The sequence below is a fragment of the Argiope bruennichi genome, chromosome 10 (genome assembly GCF_947563725.1).
Source record: "Argiope bruennichi chromosome 10, qqArgBrue1.1, whole genome shotgun sequence".
In the NCBI taxonomy this organism is placed as follows: domain Eukaryota; kingdom Metazoa; phylum Arthropoda; class Arachnida; order Araneae; family Araneidae; genus Argiope; species Argiope bruennichi.
Window position 1 is genome coordinate 65,905,256 of NC_079160.1, and position 22,316 is coordinate 65,927,571.

At 26.2% G+C, this 22,316-nt stretch overlaps 1 protein-coding gene across 1 annotated transcript; it reads right to left on the minus strand.

Annotated features, from left to right (window-relative positions):
- Window positions 1-4,529: 4,529 nt before the first annotated feature.
- On the minus strand, window positions 4,530-22,259 carry LOC129988907 (heterogeneous nuclear ribonucleoprotein H-like). The gene is made up of 11 exons (XM_056097197.1): window positions 22,137-22,259; window positions 20,330-20,433; window positions 15,840-15,995; window positions 13,186-13,329; window positions 11,523-11,661; window positions 9,221-9,393; window positions 7,528-7,611; window positions 6,736-6,884; window positions 5,836-5,977; window positions 5,491-5,583; window positions 4,530-5,174 (listed from the first exon to the last, which is right to left on the minus strand). The coding sequence occupies exons 2-11, from the start codon at window positions 20,421-20,423 to the stop codon at window positions 5,086-5,088; spliced, it is 1,263 nt and encodes a 420-aa protein (XP_055953172.1). The 5' UTR covers window positions 20,424-20,433; window positions 22,137-22,259; the 3' UTR covers window positions 4,530-5,085.
- Between the last annotated feature and the right edge of the window lie 57 nt (window positions 22,260-22,316).

Sequence of the window (22,316 nt, forward strand, 5' to 3'; positions counted from 1 at the left end):
TCCAGATTTCTGTTCCTGAAAAAAAGTCATGGTTCGTGTATTTTCCAGAACCTTCATTATATTGCCAGATTTGTTAACAAACTTTCGCCAAGGTCGAGAGTCATTGGAATAATCTCTACTAAGAATCTTAAGAATCTCTTTCTCCTATTATAAAACTAACATTTCAGGGAAACACTGTTATAGATTCATAACAGCATAATGGTGGTAAATCATGCTCATATGATGAACGTAAAAAATCCGGCGAAATTCGAATTTCAAATCTACAGTGCATCGTGCAAAATCTCTTTTGCGATAATAATTTTTTAAAATTTAATTTTAATGATTTTTTATTAATTTATTTTTACTTTATGTTTTTATCGATTATTGAATTTCTTCTACAAATAAGAATTTTAATTAATTTTATGAACATTTAATTCTCAGACTCCATCCCTATTATTTAATATAATTTTCTACTTGTATTAGAATTATTGCTTCATTCATATTTTTAACACTTCACTATTTTAAATCATACTTGAATATTTTTAATTAATAATAAATTTAATTCATTTTTATTAAATTTTTAACAGAATAGATTTCATTTTTACCAGTTAATTAATATCTACACATACTAGTGTGATACACTATATTATTTGAGTTGCCACGAAAAAGGGACATTTCACATAGTTTAGTATGAGTTTAAGAAATTTTGTTCAAAATTTCACAGTTAATGCTATATCAAGTTTTTAAATTGCAAATGTAAAAAGCATCACATGGCAATTATTTTTCTCTTTCACATTTTACAATCAAAATTCAAAATTGTCTTTTTTTCTTTTCCTTCTTTCTCTTTTCAAAAAAATAAAAAGAATCATAGAATGTTAAGGATATGATCGACTATAAAAATAGAATAACTTAAGTAAATTTTTTTCTTAAATTTACTTATTCGCATCTGTAATATTCTACCCTATTAGCATATGATATTGTACAATATCTCTACAGCATTGTTCGAGCGTTATTATGTTCATAGACAAATGTAATTCCCAAAACATATTGTTACGAAATTTCCGGGTTCATTTGGATAGTGAAAGTTATATGGTGTTGAGAACGCTCAATCAGCAGGCGACAGTAGAAAATAAAACAACGACGTTTATTTACACGAAGACAGGACAGGACAGCACAAGGACGACAACTATATACAGCATAGAAAAGAATTATATTCAGCCGAGACATGCACACACCAAGACTGTACTGCAGACAGTAGCGCACAGCTTAGTTCAGCACTAGCTTGACTCCGTCGCTGCTCTGCTAATCTCTGGGAGCCTCGTTCTTCACCGTCGATTCCGACTACTCTACTCTGGCAGCTGCAGACTGTCTCCTTTTATAGGTCTCAGGAGGCGGGGCTAGAAGCCTCTCAACCAAGCAGGAACTTTCGAGGCGGATCTCGGTTCCCAATGGAACAATCGGGAAAATTCTCGATATTTCGGGTAAAATCTATTTTGGCGCCAAAGTCGCCAAGCTCTGGGACCTCCGACGCTACATTCGGACTCCGTCCAATACAGATGACTGTAAACGGTCTTTCTGATGATGAACCAACTATGCTGGGAAGCAGCATAACAGATTCGTAACAATATTTTATAGACTAGCAGAGGTTCGAAATGCGAAATTTTATCAAAATCTCGAGTTTGAATTTTATGACGATCACAATACTTTTGCTTCGTATGCGAGAAAATAAAAATAAAAACGTTTGATGAGAAATTTTCTTACTACATATAAAATAAGTAAGAAAGTAAAAACAGTAATACAATGGAGTTTATTCCGATTTTTAAACCTGCTCGGCCAAAATAAAGATATAACAAATTGAATAATTGTGAAAACAACCATTATTATAATTAACATAAAAGAACTACGAAAATCACAGAGTTAACAGAGCACAGAGAATGATTTTTAGGGTTAACTTCCAAATTATTAGTTTTAATAACTAATTCCTTTTTGTTTTTTAAAAACAGTCTAAATACTTACAGCTAATATAAAAATATGATTAATGAAAGTTTTCTTCAGAAAATATTTATAAAAATATTTTTTCTCCATAACATACTACAACATCGAAAAAGACTAATGCTCTATCCCAAAAGCTTTTTTTAAATTCTATTTATCAATAGAATTTAAATTTTATCAATATTCATGAGTTTCTGAAATAAACATCAAATGATCCATTACTGTCTACTTCTTTGTAAAACTCTTAAATTTGCGATCAAATAGAATTTGACAAAAGATTGTATCTGCAATAAATAGAAAATGACCCATTATTTTGTGATCAATCACAACAATTTCCAATATTTCATCGTGAAGTTTCCAAATTTAATTGATTAACTAATAAAAAATTACTAATAATAAACATGAATATGTGTGTGTCTATTGGCGGGTATTTTAGTGCTATACAGGGCAGATCACTACATCCATAGTTATTAATTATTTCGACACAAATATACTTTGGAAGGTAGGAAATGCACCTCAGAGATATTCTTCAATATTTGATTAATTATGTGATATTTAAACAATTTTCCAGTATAACCATAAAATATTATTATACATAAATTAATTTTTACACCATTTTTAAATTTAAATTTTTTTTTATTAAATACCTATTTAATTGTCATGCAAATATTCAAAAACCTTTTTACGAAAATTCAAAGACCAGAAAAATTACAGACTTAAGACAAAAATGCAAATGATAAATTAAATAAAATATTTTTACATTAAATTTCAAATGCACCTTCACTTTCTTGCTTACTGATTCTAGATGCCAAATTGAAGAACACTATGGATACTTATTATACTCATTTTAATAAGCAAATACTTATATTTCAAAGTGAGTCACAGTGCAAGTGCTCTTACTGTTAACTACTAGACGGCTATTTTCGGATGCTAATTTTATTTCACTACTAATTCTTCATTTCACAAACAATCTATAATCTTAAGACAAAACAAAATCACAAATTAATTTTCCTTTCTCTTCCAAAAAATAAAAGATGCATATTTCGCCCATTTTCCAAAGACTTTTCAAGAATCTAGTGGAGGGAGAGGAGGAGTACTTTATGAGTGCCCTAAGTACAGTAAAATAAGATTCAAGGAGTTTTCAAGGACTGTGGGAATATTTTCTCACATATATTTTTAAATTATAGAAGGCAGAATTATATATATATATATACATATATATATATTAAAAAGTGATATACTCACCATTGCTGTTAATGAAATATTTGTATTTCTTTAACTAATAAAGAATTAACTATTTAATTATTACAATACCTTTTTAAAATTTTTCTTACACTGTAAAATTTGTGTGCAAAATTCAAAATACTTGTAACAAAACAAATATTTATACCAGAAATTAAAATAACTTATCAAATCAGCTACTGGGAGATCTGTGGTGTAAATATAAAATGATTTAAAATTGAAATGTATTTAACATTTACATTTAATGAAATTACGGTACGTCTTTGGACAATTGCTTTTCAAACAATTTATTTTTAATGCAAAAGTTTATTTTAATTAAAAATATATATTTTATAAATAAATATTAAATCTTTCCATCATCAGTAATTTTATTTTTAATTAAAATGAGAGAATCTGTTTCACTAAATTTTAATGCTTCATGAATTCTTGAAAAATTATAGATTGCCCAAACAATTTTATAAACTGCAGGAAGTGAAACTATCTCAAGTTATTGAAAATTTTTAAAGATTAATGCAAAATGTGGCTAAACATTGTAAATGGTCACTCATATATGTATTTACAACATGGAATATGGAGATTGCTATTTTCATTAGTGAATTCAAATCTTCACTGACTATTAAAAATAAGTGTCTTTCCTTAAAAAAAACACACAATTTTGCACATACAAAAAAAAAAAATCTTTTAAAAATAACTATTAAAATAAGTATATTCAACTTCTGCTTCAATTTGTGGGCAGTGCAGTATAGTGGTCAGAACAACATGAATGACACATGTGTTGCAGGTCCTCAATTTGAGTCACGCTTTTTGCTTAATTTTTTTCTATTTAATTTTATCTATATAGGGGTCTTTTCTAAAAAAAATGCGATTTAAAAAAAAAAATTATAACTATTAGAGCCTTTTTCTGTTTGCTGTCATGCTGACATCATATAGCGCCATCTCCGACCTAATTTCACCATGGTAAAACTGAGTGCAAGTTCAAAAATATAAGTTATAATAGAAAAACTGTTAAATGAATACTGCAATATAGCAGGTTGTTTCAAATAGCATGTTAAACTAAGTACATTCATGATCTTTTTTTATTTTAATGACCAATTCATATATAGATAAGATTTAAAAAAAATATTCATATGTAGTCAGTATGTGATTTGTATCTAATTACCCCCCCCCCTCAAAAAAAAATTTGTTGAGCAAAGCGTAATCTTTCAGATATTTCAGTAATAATATCTAATATAAATCATACATTAATTTGTTTAAATAATTCACAAACTCAACAATCTTTACAAATTTTCTAATGGAAAAGAAATATACAAACAAAAACTATTTCAAAAAACATTTTATTATTAAACCTTTGTAAACTGCATCAAATAAAAATCCATAAGTTTATAAAACAACTTAGTGACTAAATATGTATACCATTAAATTACAAAGATATGATTAAAAAGGGTATTCTTAAAAAGTAATGAGTATATGAAGATTAGGAACATTATTTACACAAATAAAAACTTAAGTCTTGCATACCTCGTAACAGCATTCAAACAAATCAAACTAGTCCACAAACAATATCAGCTTTCAAACCACAGCATTCTAAAGATAATATAACTGCATTCCTAGCAGGTACTTAATACATTTTACAAGCATATGATAAATGAGAATTTGCATAGATTAAATGTGTTCTGTACTCTTCTCCAGTGATGACTGATTATATGAATTGATGGAAATAACAAGGTAATGCTAAGTTTACCACAATGAATCATTTGGCAAAATGCTGAGTCATGATGATAGAGAACTACTTCGATAACAAAATCACATGCTGGAATGCCCAGATCTGCTGTACAGATGAAAAAGAAATGAGTGTGAGCTTTTAAGCTGTGTTTAAAATGCTGAATAATTGCTACCACCTATCATGCTATTCATCCCATGGCCTTGGTAACCTCCATTACCACCTCCACTGTAATAACCACCTAAATAAAATTAAATAAAATAATCCAATTTATTAAATGCTTTGATGAAAATATTTTTCAAAAAAATGATAAATTAAAAAAAATCAGATCAAATAAATTATCTTTATTAGCATTTAATATAAATAAACAGTTTATTTCAAATTTTTTAAAAATATTAACATTTAAGAGGCTATAGCATAATTGCATTATTATGAAGTTACAATCTTAAGTAAAAGATAATTAATAGCGTTTATGATTAAAATATTGATATAAAATATAAATAATTCTAAAAAGTACAACTTATATAAAGAACAATATAAAATTATTTTAGACTTACCACCATATCTCCCACCAGCACCACCATAAGGAGCAGGACCTGCTCCCATTGGTTTAGAGGACGAATTTAAGAAAAGTTCAATATATCGATGCTCTAAATAAATGAAATCAAAATTAATATGCAATTTTCAAAGATATAAGACCAAACTCAATATTAACTGATTATATCATTACAATTATATCATTACAAAATATGTTTAATGAATGAATTTTCAATTACTAATTAAAAAAATTATTGCTTTTTTTTTTTTAAACCTTAGAAGTGAAAATGAAATTTTGTTTGTGGTATATTTTATGAAACATAGATTAAATAAACATGAATATGAATGATACAGAAAGATCTTACGCATATTAGCTTTATCTTTTGTCATAGCTTTAACAGCATCTTCATGGGTTGCAAATTCAACATCAGCTTCACCAGATGGACGGCCACTTCTGTCAGTTCTAAGGCGAACATTAACTGGTGTTATATTTAAAGGCCTAAAAAACTAAAAGATAAAATCTATTAGGCTCTATTTCAGAACATTCTTAATCTTCTGTTAACTTTTCTCTTAACTAATTTTTTTTTAAACCTGATCACAATGTATTGCATGCATAAAAATCTATTTCTGTTCTACAATATGTTCTACATTTTATTTTTATTACTCTTTTTTTTTTCTTTGCATTTATAAAAATTAGTTCTTATAAGAACTTAAATGAGCACTTTTGAAGAAAAATTCCAACCATAATGCATTCAAAATAAAATAAAACAACAGAAAAACAGATAAACCTGATATAATATGCATACTTGCTAGATATTGAGACTAACAGAGATGATAAAAAAAATATAAATTTTTAATAAAAATAAAATGAATAAAGAGAAAAACTTCTTCGTTAAATTAAATACAAAATAGAATCAAAATGCATTCGTTTAGCACAATTCAAAGCTTTAATATTTTTAAGAATAAAATTTAAAAACATGAAAAAAATAAATATATCCTAATTTTAAAATTTGTATTTCATAACTATAAAAATGTAACATATTTTCCAGAATGATACATCTTTTCTGTGAAATATGTTTTTAATAAATACATTATTTGTAATGCATTTGAAGTATTTAAAATTCTATATCAAGATGGTTTCTTTTGCATTTCGCATGATAAATATATTTCTTTCCAATATCAAAAATTTTTGTGAAAAAAAAATACAATCACTGAATAAAATTTTCAAATTAAAAAATATGAAACAAAAAAACAAATATACATACATCATAAATATCTTGCTCTATGGCTCTAAAAGGCAGGCCTCTCATATGAACACAATGACCTGTACCACCATAAGATCGTCCTCCAACAGGCCCAAAGTTACCACCAAAACGACCATTCATTGGGCTATTCATACGACCTCCATAACCATCTGGGAAAATTAAATCAGATGTTAAAAAATTTCCAAGGACATTCCAAATCATCATTGAATAGAAACCAAATTACTAAAAACAAGACAGACTTTACTGCACAACGCTGATAAAGTACAGTAAATTATTTTCTCTAATAACATAAGTAGACAATAAGAAAAGGTTTTGAAATATACCTTAAGCAGTTAAAAATCACAATTATACAGGATTCTGATGTATTTAAAAACAAATCTATACATTCAAACACACTTTAGTTTAAATGCATGAAATAGATATTTTATGCAATAACATTTCAAATGGAAGTCACTGGATATTATTCTACTGCCATAAGATATGAAGTATGCAGCAATACGGTTGCTTTTCCATTTCCACATATTATCAATTTGATTTCCCATCAATAATAAAAAATTTTAAAAAGCAGACACATGCACATGTGTAATTTTTTTTCACTGTTTCTTATCAGTTCATTAGCAAACCAAATATCTTCTAGCAATACAAAAATGAATAATTTATAGAAATATATTACAAGTTATATTAATTTGATAATTGTGGTTATAAGTATTAACTGTCTTGTATGCATAAATTTCTTACAGCCAAAATTTCCTCAAATATAAAACTTTACATTAAAAAAGAATTTCATATTACCAAAACCTCCACCACCATATCCAAAGCCACCATAGCCATTTCCATAATTTCCAGCAAAACCATTATATTCTTCATCCATGAAACCTAAAATTGAAAGAAAATCTTAGAAAAACACAAGTTACAAAATACTTCAACTTAAAAAGAATTTGTTAATTAAAAAATTGTTAAAGCAAAAAAAAAAAAAAAAAAAAAAGATTTCCCACTACAGAGAAGTAAAATTTTAATAATAATAAATAACAGAGTTCACAAGGAAAAATAAAATAGCAAGAGCTATTTCAGGGAATACAAATGATCATAATATCAGTTTTAAAACTACAATATATTTTTTCCGCATGAATCTCAGAAAATAAAGTTGAGGTTTTGACATTGCATTAACACAAGTTAATTGCTAATAAACAAAATCAAAGTAATACTATAAAATAAACATTTTCATACTCTTTAGCCTTTTCTAAAATTCAAAAGAAAACAAATTGTAACTTTTGATTTGAATTTAGAGTCATCTAAAATACTAAATAACTAAAATACATATGAATTAGATTGACTACAAGAATATTAGGCATAGAGTTTCTGATTTAATTGTTTTTCACTTTTTAGATTGATAGAGTTGCTCCTAGATATTTATCAAATTTTCCTTTGCAATTAATCTTTTAACATTTTAAATTTCAAACCCTTTCATATTTTTTTTTTCTGCTAAGCATAGTTTACAACTGAAATCACTATTAAGCTAAATGCTACTTAATCTGTTTCAAACGGGGGGAGAGAACATACTATATACAGCAACAGAACTTGGCATGTAATATCAGAAAATTTTAAATTACACAAAATAATAGTTTATAAAAATCAAATTAAACCTATCAAAATCACAAGCAATTCTAGTCTTAATAGATATGTAAACATTCAGCATATTGAAAAATTTGAAATTATTTTACAAATGCATTTTAAAAAAATGGCTTATATAAAAAAATAAAAACTTAAATGCACGCTGCAATTTATACTTTTTCTTAAAAACATGGAGAGGAGGATTCCCCCCCCCCCCAAAAAAAACACTACCAGCAGTTTTTTAATAATAAATTCATTAAAAAATAAAAAACGGGAGCATTTAGTAATAAAATTAATATTCATTTGTGAAATTTTTACAAACAAATATTTGGCATATTCTGTTAACACATTTTTGGCATAATATCATTTTAAACAAAATAAAAAGCTCCACACTTCAGCTAAAACTGACTAAATTACATAAGTTTTAAAAGCATTATATCACATTATCTCACTGTTTCAAAAAAGATCCATCAATCAATTTACAGAGAGAAGTTCATCAGACAGCCAATGTATAACCTAATATGCTGCCATTCAAAACTTTATAACTCAATCAATTCTGGCTGCAGAAAAGTATGACTTATGTATGAGTGTGTTAAGAGCATCTTATTAAATATGACTCAATCAAGAGATTACAAAAAAAAAATTTAGATTTCATAATTTTTTCAACAGTTATTGCCATATTTATTGAAACAACATGATATATAACTTTTTACATTATTTGGAAATTTTTTTAACTGGTAGTATTTACTATTTGCAACCTATTTATAAATTAACTATTGTATCACAATTCGAGTTGATGCCCAGATAAATGCAAACCATGAATGATTGAGCAGCCAAATGGACAAGTTCCAAAAACTGGGATCAAATTACTCACCTCTGAAGTTACGTCCACCTCTTCCCATTCCATACCTATTCATCATGCCTCCAAAACGATCAGATCTATCATATGGAGCAGGTCGATTAGGTATTAATGGACGCATTTTAGAACCAGACATACCAACAGCCATTCGAATTTCTTGGAGACTGCTTTTAAATATTTCAATATATCTATCAAATGACAGATTTTGAAAATGATTATTTTGTATATCCATAGGTAAAAACATTAGATGAAATCAGGCCAACCATTTCTGCCATCATCTTTTTTTTTTAAAAAAAAGTAATAAAAAAATTAAAAATTAAGTTACATGATATTACTGGTCACCAACAATTTATTAAAGTATTAGATTGTAATAAAATTTTTCTTTTATACACCTCATCAATGTTAACCAAAAATGCATCGAGAAGTAGTAAACCTACTTAAAAACCAAACTAAATGAAAAAATATAGGCCAAAAAAAAAGGGGGGGTTTGATTTCTTGTTTGGCCAAATAATTGCTCTGAAAATACAATTTGGATGACAAAAAAATGTTTAAACAAAAAAAAAAAAAAGATTAGTGACTAGAAGATTTAAAAATATAAGACAAAGAATGGGTATAAATCCTATTTATTCTTCCAAGGTGAAATGGTGCACTCATGTACTGTTGATAAAGCTAATGAATAATTATGAAAGCAAGAAATTATTGAAAATAATCAAATATATACCACACAGTCTAGACTTTAAGGAACTGAACAATTTTTCAATAGATACTACTGTTGTAGTAGATTTTTTTAAAATTTATAATACATTTTTACTATACAAAAAATGTTGGACGAAAAATAAAAAAGCTAAAATGGGATCTGAAGTATTAAGTCAATTGGGCATATTTCTATTTCTTCAAAGGTTGGATACACTACTTGTAATAATTTTAAAAATTTATTTTAAAAAATTAAGTTGATTATTTAAAAATTAGCTACTTCATTTCACAATTTCTTCATTAATAAACCATGTATGATGGGTATTAAATGATTAAATATTTTTTTAAAAAAATCATGATGCAAATTAACAAGATGAGGTATAATTTTTCTACAAATTACACATATTGGATTCACAATTCCCTTATCAAAATAGAGAAATTAATTCAACAAAACAAATATAAGGTATTTATGGCAGAAATGATTGGCAAATATGGAACAAAATACAAAGATAATAAAACATGAAAAAGACAAACTTAAAAATAAATAGAACCTATTTTCTGTTCAACTTCTGCTTAAATGAAGGCAAAAGCAAATCTTGAAAGTGCTGCAAACAAATTTTAAGCATTTTTTCCCATTACATCAAAATTTGCTCAGCCTTTTATAAAAATCAAAAGAGAAAAGCGGAGAATAATATTTTTATTTTCAATAGAAAAAAAAAGGAATACTACAAAAAAGCAATTAAACATCATATATAATAAAAGAATAATTTCTATAATAACATGCAATAGAAAGAATATTTCAAGGATTATTTATAAGACAAAAATTGGAGCAACTAAATGCAGTAAAGGCATAGCCGCATTTTGCAACATTTGCTTAAAATTTGTTAATCATTAATATTATATTAATATAATTTTATATGACAAAAGTAATGGAAATAAAGTACTACAATAAAACAAAAAAAAAACTGAAATTTGCTCATTCCAACAAAAGATATATATATTTTGTTGAAGATACAAATCTCTATATAAAAAATCACATGTAAACATGTGTAACAATTGTTGTGTAAAAATTATCCTCTAAAAATATATAAAATCCTTAACATAAAAAAATATAAAGAAAAAAAATGAATTAACCATTTTATAATAAATTGCAATATTAAAAACATTTGAATTAAAATCAGATTGCCAAATGTTTGAATCAAACAAATATGATTTGATTTATTATTCAGCAAATTTTTGAATTGTATAAATAATTAAAGGGCGAACATTTTAAATAATAAGTGTTTTCTTAAACAACAGCTCCTAATGATAGCAATAACAAAATGCCTTTGATTAAAATTACTATTTCTTAAATTTTTACAGACGAATTATAGTACATTTTATTATATTTTGTGGCAGAAACTTATAATGTTTTGTTTACTAAAACCTTATAGGGTTTAAAGAAGAGATAGAAAAAGTATTTAAAATCAACTATGGAAGAGAAAATAGAAAAGGAACAGAGAAAAAAAGTCGAACAGATAATAGTTTCAGTCATACCATAATAATAAAAAATATCTTATGAAATTAAAAAATAACAGGCCCATAAAAACGGAATCACACCGCCAGGGTAGCCCGTGGTGCCCACCTGTGCCCAATTTTTTCCTTGTGTTTCCCCATCGCCTTTTCCGCTATTTCCCTTGAAGAAAACTGCACGTATGCCTCCCCAGTGCTTCTCCCCTGGTAGTCGGTAGGTAGTGATATCCCATTGGGAACAATCTCCAACCCTTCAATTGAAATCCAACCCAATTGATAAATTATCAAAATATAAGATAGTCACACATAAATGAGAAATGTATTTACTGCATGAATTAAGTGTGCTCCAATTTATTTCTGAGAAAAAAATTTTAAACAATATAATAATAATAGAATTAGAAAAAAAAATGCTCTGCATTAAGTCACAGAGAAAAAAATCATAATTATTTTTTTAAATTACTGGAGCATACTTGGAGAAACACATGAAAAAATAAACAATCATAACAAAAGTATATTTAGAATACAATAAATTAAATGCAAAAATATGTTAGTAAAAAAAATTAAAGTTACTTTCAAATATTTTAAGAACTTATTATATATATATATATATAACACATAGTTTACCTTTTAACATTAGGCATCTGTAATATAAATATATTCAATAAAAAAATCAAATATCTAAACATGAGGCAATCTTGTATAAATAGGAGACATTTAAGCTTACATAATCATACTAACAAAAACTAATTAAACAAAACAATAATAATAATTGATGAAAAATTATTAATAATATTGATTATAAAAATTTTATTTAACTGTCTTTAATAAAAATTTTGTATTTGGGCAAAGATACTTAAAGTTTTAGAAATTTAATCATAATTTATAAATTTTACCACAACTTATTACAGAAAAAAATAAATGCTTTAGAATAATTATCATAAGTATTTATTTATTTTTAACCATAGTATAAAAAATTATTTTTAATCTAAATAATTATTCAACATAAAAAATTACCGCTATTCAAGTGAACATTTTAAGAATTAATTTTAAATATTGAAATGAATTGTTTTTAATACAAATAAATGTTATTTATTTCATTAAAATTTTATACGTTACAACAAAGTAGTAATATTTTTTCCTGCAATGTGGTGTTAAAAAGTGGAACGTCTGAAATTCAAAACACTGTATAGCATTATTCCAAACATATTAGATTATAAAAAGAACCTTATAATAATCTAGTGGATTTCTAAATCATTTACTATTATAAAACTGAAACATTCAAGAATGTATCAACTAACATCATACACTTAAATCTAAATTAATTAAATTCTATAATTTAAAAGATAATAAAATACATAAAGACTTAAAATTAACTTCCTTTAAATACTAAATGTTTATATGTTAAAAGCCTCATTTGAATTAAAAGAAAAATGTCATTAATTTGAATTTTTATTTTCTATAATTCCAATTAAAAATAAAAAGTATGTACATTTTTCAAGATAGGCATAATTTATTGCGGGAACTTACAAATAATAACAAAAAACTTGTTAATTTTGTTGAAAATATTAAATAAGTATTCATTCATACAATATTAAACAATCAACTTTAAAATCAGTGAAATTTTTAAAATTATTTATTATCAGATTTATTAGCATAATTTTTATATAACCAAAGATTTATTAAAAATAAATATAATGTATTTATTAAAAGTGTTTGCTTAAAAATATTTAACCGCTTCAAATTCTATCATTAAAAGGTACATATTAAGTATTTACCTGAAAAAAATTGCGAGATTTCTTCTTTTGAGCAACCAAAAGGCAAACCACGTAGTCGAACGCAGCCATCATTGAGCGAATCTTCTTGATGAGCACCACTACGTTTGATAACCCAATCCATTTCACTTTTCTTTGATTTAAATACTAAAAAACAAAAATTTAAATTAAATGCATTATACTGCTGTAAACATGAAAACTGATACTTATGCACTGATACTTATATATTATAGCAACCCCAAAATTCAATCTCTTAGAAACTGAGATGTACAGGGTGGTTATAATTAAAATTTCACTTTGAAATGGTCCTAAAAGAAAAATTACTGGAGCAAATGTTATCAAAGTTTAAAGAGCGCCATGGAAATTTCTTTTTCACCAAAAAAAAAAAAAATTTTTTATCTCACCACTGCAGGGGAAATGGTGCAGTATACAATATTATCAAGCAAAATAGGACATGAAGATATCAGTTATAATGTATTTAATCTTTTCTAAATGTGTTGTAAAGCTTGTTCAATGTGGAACCCCCCCATTTTCTGAAAGCAAGTGAAATTGTATTACTGCATTCTTAATAGTAGCTCTTAGCATATCAGGTAGAATTTACACACAAGTCAGTGTATCTCATTTTTCAGTTCCACCAACTTGTTTAAATTAACACCATAAACAGTGCTTTTGAGCTAACACACATTAAACATGCTTTGTAACACATTCCAGAAACGATTAAACACATTTGAAATCGGAGTCTTCATGTTATATTTTGCTTTAAAATACTACATAAAGCACCCATCCTCCCCCAGTGGTAAATTTTTGAACTTTTTTTTGGTAGAAAAGAAATTTCCACAAACTCCTTTAAACTATTGCCAGGTTTGATAACATTTGGTTCAGTAATTTTTCTTTTCAAAGTGGAACTTTAATTATAACCACCATGTATTGTAAAGATGGTTGCATTATGTAAAATAGTTATAGGTGATTTTGGCATAATCCTAACATCCCCAATTAAGCCTAGGTGTGACTATAATACACATATACTAATATCTTATGAAGTAAAATATTCAAAATTACAATACAAAATTAAAATAAAACTATCAAATGAGATATAAAAATGTGATATAATTAAACAACAAAATTCTACTTCTAAGTCAATGAAAAAAGTAGAAGTACCTGGATTGTATATCAAATATTCGTAATTAATGATCAAATCAAGATAGACTATTCAAATGCAGATTATGTAACTCATAAGTTAACAATTGATGAAATGGCCATTTATAATGTCACTGGAGATTATCCTTATATAAATAACAAAGGGCCTCTACAACAAAGTTTTATTCATGAATAAATTCAAATGCTGTCAGATAGAGAAAAATAAAATGTAAACCATTGCCTTTCTATTTCACATATAAATATGTGCTTGAAAGCAAATAGCATTTTTAATGTAAACACATCAAATAGTAGTTATTTTCATCTATCAGTAGTTATTTCATCATTATTTTCATTTACTCTATCAATAAAAAAAAAGTTCTTAAAGTTTTCTTTGATCTATTACATATTATAAAACTAAAAAGAGTAATATTTATTAGCATTATTTAATGCTTTGGAAAGTGGTCCACAATATACCACAATGTTAGAGAACGCAGTTCCTTTACTGGAATACAGTGTTACACTATAGAAGTGATATTCAGTATAAAAAAATGGGTTTATATTAAAACTCATTTAATTTAAAATACACAGATAAGTAATGATTCCTTTAGCAGACTTCATATAATATGCTACATTTATCAGGTCAATTTATATTTGAATAGCTTTAAATATAGAAGGAAAGTGTGGAGATTGCAGCTGTAGCAACAACACTGCAGATTTCATATGCTCTCCAAATACTAAGACTATATTGCTGAATTTATTTTATTATTATTATTATCATTGTTCTATTTCTCATGTTTAACATCGGGAAGAAAATATAAGCAAATATAAATAAAAGGAAACTACTATTAATGTAAATAAAAATTGTAAACATCTCTTTTAAAAAAAAAGCATATAAGAAGGAAGAATTTTTTTATAACTCACCAACTCTATGTGTTATCATTCATATTCCTACACAAAAACCTTTAAATGAAAAATGCAGAGCTTTTAAGAATAATAAAATTGACTTGAAACATATGCTTGTTTGAAATTTGTTAATTAGACAAATTATGCATGTACAGTGTGTTCAATTTTATTCTGCAAAACTACAAAGCAAAGTGTATCAACTGAAGCTGACTATCTGAAGAACAATCTGACATAGCTTGGAACCAAACATTTTTGTGGCTTCTTAATATGAACTAAGATAATCTACTTTCACTCAGCAATACCTAAACACAATTAGCTTTACTATTAAAATATTACTAACTATAAATAAACACCATTCTTGAATAAAAAGAAATAAAATAAAAAACTTTTAACATATACAGATTTATTTATAGAAATGCAATTAATGGTACAAAATCTTCCACAATCTCTGGACTTCTGGAAAACAAGATGACAAACCACAGTTTAAATATACTGATTTTAATGTTGCAACACTTTAAAATGAAATAAACTGTAACATTATACCTCAAGTAACACTGTGTCCTACTTTCCACAACATATTAATTTAACAGGTCAATTCTTTTTAAAATATAGCTTACCTTCAATATATCTATGTCCCATATGATCATTATGTTTTTCAAGGGCTTTTGTTAAATCGTCTTCTTTTTCAACTTCAACATAAGCTTCTCCACTAGGTCTACCTTCACGAGAAAGTGTCATATGAATACCATCTAGACCATTTTTAATATTGACACCTAATAATGAAAAAGCATTTAAATATATAACAAAAGCAGCGCATTATAACAGGAATAAAAAAAAATCTGTGCTAAATAGAAAGTTTTGGAAATATATAAAATTCTAAAAGTTATTCAAACAAATTATTTATATAATTCACTTATCAGAATGAAAAATCGACTTCATGAAGGAATATTAAAATATTATATATATATATATATATATATATATAGAGAGAGAGAGAGAGAGAGAGAGAGAGAGAGAAATTCATCGGTTATAAGTAGTCACTCAATTCTTATCATTACCAAATTTTTTAAGAAAAAGCAATTTAATTAACTTCTCACAAGAAAATAACTTGGAATTCAGCCTAGACGATTTGATTGCTCTGGATATTCTTAAAGATTTCTCTTCTTTTCTCAACTCCTTTAAAAATGTACATCCATTTTAATGAAAACAAACTTTAAAATATATAGCCCTGTTCTAAATTAATAAACTCAAACATGTCAACAAGCCTTTTTTATACTTCACTAAATTAGGTTTACTTTTTTTAAAGTTGGCTAAGTATTTATAATGTGTGTATGAAGTTTAAAGTATGAGTAATATAATAAAATAATTTAAATTTAGATACTATTCTAACAAAATTTTAGGAATTTATTTGGGATAATTTCTTCTTCATCTGCTGCTTAACAACAGGCATAGGATTTCAATTTTATAAAGACAAATTTAGGCATAGAAACATTTTTTTTTTCTCCTTTTATATGTAAAATCTATATTTTTAAAATCCTGACATGCATGGTATAGAAATCATTCTTATTACATCTTGTTGAATGGCAAAAATCAAAGATAAGCAGATTACTATACAAACATTTGAGATTGCTTCATTGAACATTGTTATGGCACTTAATTCAATGCTATATTAATTAATAAAGCTATATAATATTCTTAGAAATGCTCTGGAAAAGGCTCAACAAGAATTCTGCTCAACCTGAAAATAGAAAATGAAAAGAATTTTTGATTTAATCGAGGGCCTAATAAGTTTAATTATTGCAAGATGGTTAATAGTTATGACTTATCTATGAAAATTGATGACCATACTTTCAAAACTATTATATGACTAGGATTTTTAGTAATAAAACTTAAAAATTATCTTTTTAATGATATCAATTTCCTTTCTTACAATGTTTTATTTTTAATAATTTTTAAATATATATACAATTTTTAACAATTGATTTTTAATGTTAAAATGAAAGAAAAAAAAAACTTTCTTTGAACATTAATTCAGAAATAGAAATTTTTCTAACTCCTTTATTTCATAGTTTATAACTTTTTACTATGCACATATTATAATTGATTTTGATTTATTCAATTAAATTCATGTTTTTTACTTATCACATAAAAGGATGATTTTTTTAAAAAATACATACATGTATTCCATATTAATATTTATCAGATTAATATGGGTGAACAAACTGGTTGCCAAAGGCAGCTATAACATAAAATTAAAAAAAAAAATTCCCTCTTAAACTTTATTTATGCACTGTGTGAGTCATGCATATCTTTAAAATAAATTCTTTCAAATGTCTTTAAAGTCAAACAAAAATCTAATTTTTCCCACATCTTCTAAATCTAATTACAGTAAATTTCACTATCAAAGAAAAAACTTCTGTATTAATCAGAATCCTGAACCTTGTAAAGTTGCTGAACTGACAAAAATCCAACAAACATTTGCTTCAAAAACATAACACCTATACATAAGCAAGGTTGCCACTCAAATCTAGAAGAAAATAACAACCTGTGTTTTCCCTGTACATATATGCAATATAAGAGGACATGCACAAATAGAACTCATGTGTAAGTTATAATGGAATAACATTACTCCACAGTTTTAATAAGTGGGAAAAACAAAGATTGTTCAATAAATATAGATTTAAATAAGATGCAGTTTTTAAAACATTAAAATTTTTGGACATGCATTGAAATATTTTTTTATAGTACTCTTCACAAATATAAAATACTCTGATAAAAAGCCTCTATTTTTCAGTTTCTGTACTCCACAAATATTCAAGTAGCATGTAGTCACTATTCCAAGATCGGTATTTTTTTCAGCCTTAGATTTTTAGGATTATTCAGCTCTATCAAAAATAAGTGTCAAGTGTTTTTGTCTCTTTGATTATGATTCTTTTGACCATGTGTTTCATTAATTGTTTAAGAAAAATGAAACGATTTTTATATAAAAAAGGCACCATTGGTTCAGATGTCTAAATTTTTTAAAGAAATGGCTGAAGAATATTAATATAAGAGAAGCTAATTTTACTCAGAATCAATTTATCCTGACAGTAATTTATAATATTACCACCAATAGCAGATCCAGACAAAGATTTTTACTAAAATCTATGTAATCATTGTCAAAAAAATTTCAAGCACGTTTGCAAATACTGAGGTTTTCTACCCAGAAGACAGAGCAAAACTTTAATGGAAATTCAGAAAAACCTGTAACTTTCTGAAAATTAGCTGGACTAACTTTAAATAATCTATACATTCCCCTTGGAATAATATCTACTTTCCATTGAGTGGATTTATATATAATCTGCAAGTACCTAGATCTAAAATTTCACAGTCATTTTCACACGAAGGTTTGCCTTCAACATGCTTTAAAAGTTTTTAATTTATATCTGGTATTAATTTATAAAAGTAACTGTATGTCTAAACTTGATAGGACTTTTTTAAAACTCTCAAACAATTCTTGAGCAGTGATTAACCTTAAAGATATTGAATTCTAATATCTTGTAAAGTTCCTAATAATTGATTCACATCAATATTTTACAATAAGATCTATTTAGTATTTTTGCAAAATATTATTCAAAGCTTCGTCAAAGCATATTACAAATTTTTTATTGCTTAAAAGATTCTTAAGAGGTTGTTGGAAAAACAGAGCCGAAAAAACAGAATCCATAACAAATACTATTCAGCATTTTCGCATGACCCAAAGTACATTTTTTTGCCATTTCACTATCAGTGAACATATGTAAAAATATTTTCAATATATCATTAAATGCATTAAAAGACAAATGTGATGGAGCAAGTTTTAATGTCCATGAAAATTCAGCTTTAAATGATTACTACTGAAATAAAAAGTTTGAAAATGGCTTATTTTCAAATTAGATGTTTTCAGACTTGACATATCATCTTCCAATTTCCTTCAGTTCAACATGAATGATTTTTTTTTTTTTTTTGCATGACTTCTATGCAACTATTTCTCCATATTACTTAAGCTTATTCCCTTCTTGCAAAAGCTTCAGGGAACAGTATGCTGCAAACGGATTTTCGGAACTTTTCTAGCCCATTTAGCAACGTTATTCAATTAATATTTTTATCCTTCCAACCTGCATTCAATACAAATTTTGTGCAGCTCATTTTTTTTTTTTTAAAAATCCTCTAATCTACTCTGAAAATACTCATAAATTTTTCAGATAATAAACAAACTATTCAATAAATTCATGTTTGAGTGACTAAACACCACAATGCTTCCACAGATTTAATGTTGCTATTTCTCAGAAAAATTATTTTATACTCTCACATATTTAGAGCAGTCTCATGCATCCATATTAGCTGTAACCTGGGAATCTTATGAAAAGTGAGCAAGTATTTCTGAAATTGAAACTAGACTAATCTATACGAGGGGAGGGGGGAGAACGAATAAAAAAAGGGGCGAATTTTTGCAATAACATAATTGTTTCATTTTTGGTGCTTTCGAAATGATCTTTTATTCTTGCAAAGTTCAGAGATCAATATTCTTTAAATGGAAAAAAAAGGAACTCAGAAACTTAAAATTTCCTGCAATTACCTGGTTTATATGGAAATTTTCAAATTTTCCTGCATTTCTCCTTTTTTTTTTTAAGAATGGTTTTTAAATTCTCTGTGTTTTCCTAGTGCCATGGCAACTCTGATGAAGTTTCAGCCATTCTTTTGTTCTATTCAGTATTTCATTATCCACATTTCATGTACAGAATAACAACTGCTATAGTTTGGATTTATTTAAATCCTCCTCAGGAGATTTTTAAAATTACCCTTCTATGATAATAATTCTCTTCATATAAAAGATTATGGGTTTTGAAAGTATGCAAGTTTTATATACAATCACTAAATCTCTAAACAACTTACATTTCTCTTTCACTCCGGAAGATTTTTTTTAAATTTTAGAAAACAAAAATAAGAAAAACTTATCAGGATTTGTGCACATCAAAGTCATTAATTATTACAGGTTAATATCAGTATGATATAATGCAATGTTATGATGTAAACAAAGTTATGATGCATGCAATGTAAATAAATGTATTATAAAATAAAAACTGACCATTAAAAAATTTCTGTATTTCTTCTTTAGTTGCTGACCATGGTAAGCCACGAACTCTCACAACACATCCTTCATCTTCATTTTCTCCTGTCATTTTTCTTAAACTAGAAATTAATTTTAATTACTAATTCAAATAAAATTACGTGTCAAGTGAAAAATTAAATTACAATGAAAACCTATCAGAAGTATCTTATAAAATTACAATACAGTTATAATAAGAGCTCAGTTACAATTAATTAACAATCAACTTAACTATTTAGTTTCAAACTAGTATTTTATTTTCCATTTATTGAAAACTTAATTATAGATAAGCTTTGATGAATCGTTAATCTTAAATAAAGGAGGCACAATTATATCAAGTTACCCTTGCAATCTAGTTGAGAGTATGCCCAATAGTTGCTATGGAGGCATTAAGGTATTATAGCGAGTAAAAAAGATATACATTCTGAGTAAAACTTTGCAATCAAATTCTTATGATAATATTATTTATCCCTTTAACACTTTGCTGTATTGCCCTTTAACACCTTGCTCAATGAAAGTCAGCATACTGGAAATGATGCACAATAAACAGGCCAGTGATGCATAGGAACCGTTGCAATTTGATTTGAATGTGTTCCAGCTCTTGTGGATATTACAATTAATTTATTCTTATTTTATATATACTTTATAACATATTAAAGTAAATAATCCATATTATGATATATATATACGAGATATAATAAAAGATATATAAGTGATAAATTATAAAAACAAAATAATATAAATTACTGTAATTAATACAATGCGCCAATATATGTGCTTCTCACAAAATAAATTTGAATATTGAGGAGCAATGAATAAAAATTTCTACAGCTTCACTACCTAAAAAGAAACTTTATACAGCAAAGAAATATATACATTTTTTCATTAATTCTTAATGAAAATGTCTCAAAATAGACCGCTACACTTTAAAATGATTCAGAATTTGTCAAAACTTATCTAAATGATACATTTTGAATAACTTTTTATTTTTACAATAAAACTACTCTAAGAATTGAATGGAAATTCAAATATGAATGCAGATAAAAAAAATTATTAATAAATTAATTTTATGCAGTACAAAAAAAATCACATTTGGGGAGGGGGGGGGGATAGAAAAAAATGACAAAAAAAAACTTATTCTTAAAACAATCACGGAATGTATAACAAGCTGGGAAAAAAATTAAAAACTCAATCTTAAAAAAGGTGGTGAATTTTTTTTTTTAATCTAGAAGGGAAAAAAAACTATGTTCTTATCTTCCACTTGTTTAAACCAAAACATACACAAACACACAAATATATATAGTTCACATAAACGCTATAGCAACAAAATTTTTGTTTAATTTGCATTCATAGTGGTTCGAATTATCTTCCCAGTAATAAGAAAATAAAGATTATCATGAATATGCAATTATCCATTATGTACGTAATAGGATAGCAGAACATAACAGTAAAAATAAAAAATAAATAAAAACCACAAGTGAAGTACCAAAATAATTAAATAATACAGTAATAACCTATTTCACATTAATTTCCTTTGAAAGGTAAGGCATTAAACGAATGTAAAAACTGGCACACAAAATCGCAAAAAAAAAAAAAAAAAAAAAAAATGTTTTTTTTTTTTTTTTTTGATGAAATTAAATCTTACATAGTATATAACTATAATAATAGATTAGAAACTGCACGACTTTCCGAGTCCCGATTACGTTGAAATATGCCTAAACCATTTTTTTCCCGCCCAATCAGAAAATAATATTTAATAAAAAAAATGAAAACAAATATTACTTACATTTATAGGTTAATATATGATAAAAGATTAAAACAAATAACAATTATTTTAAAATTCTTTATTTCTATTAATGAAATATAAGCAGTCTGCAAAGAATTCGCATCCCAAGCGCAACATGAGTACTAAACAAAGAGTTTAATTGTATATTACAAATTCTGAAAAAAAATGTATGTCCAATAT

What these genes read in the sequence shown, in the direction of transcription:
- LOC129988907 (XM_056097197.1), bottom strand. Translation starts at nt 20,423, where the DNA reads ATGACAGGAGAAAATGAAGATGAAGGATGTGTTGTGAGAGTTCGTGGC. An exon ending in AATACAGAAATTTTTTAATG is followed by an intron (nt 15,996 to 20,329) that starts GTCAGTTTTTAT and finishes TTTCATTATTAG; the next exon opens with GTGTCAATATTAAAAATGGT. An exon ending in TAGAGCAAGATATTTATGAT is followed by an intron (nt 5,978 to 6,735) that starts GTATGTATATTT and finishes TTTATCTTTTAG; the next exon opens with TTTTTTAGGCCTTTAAATAT.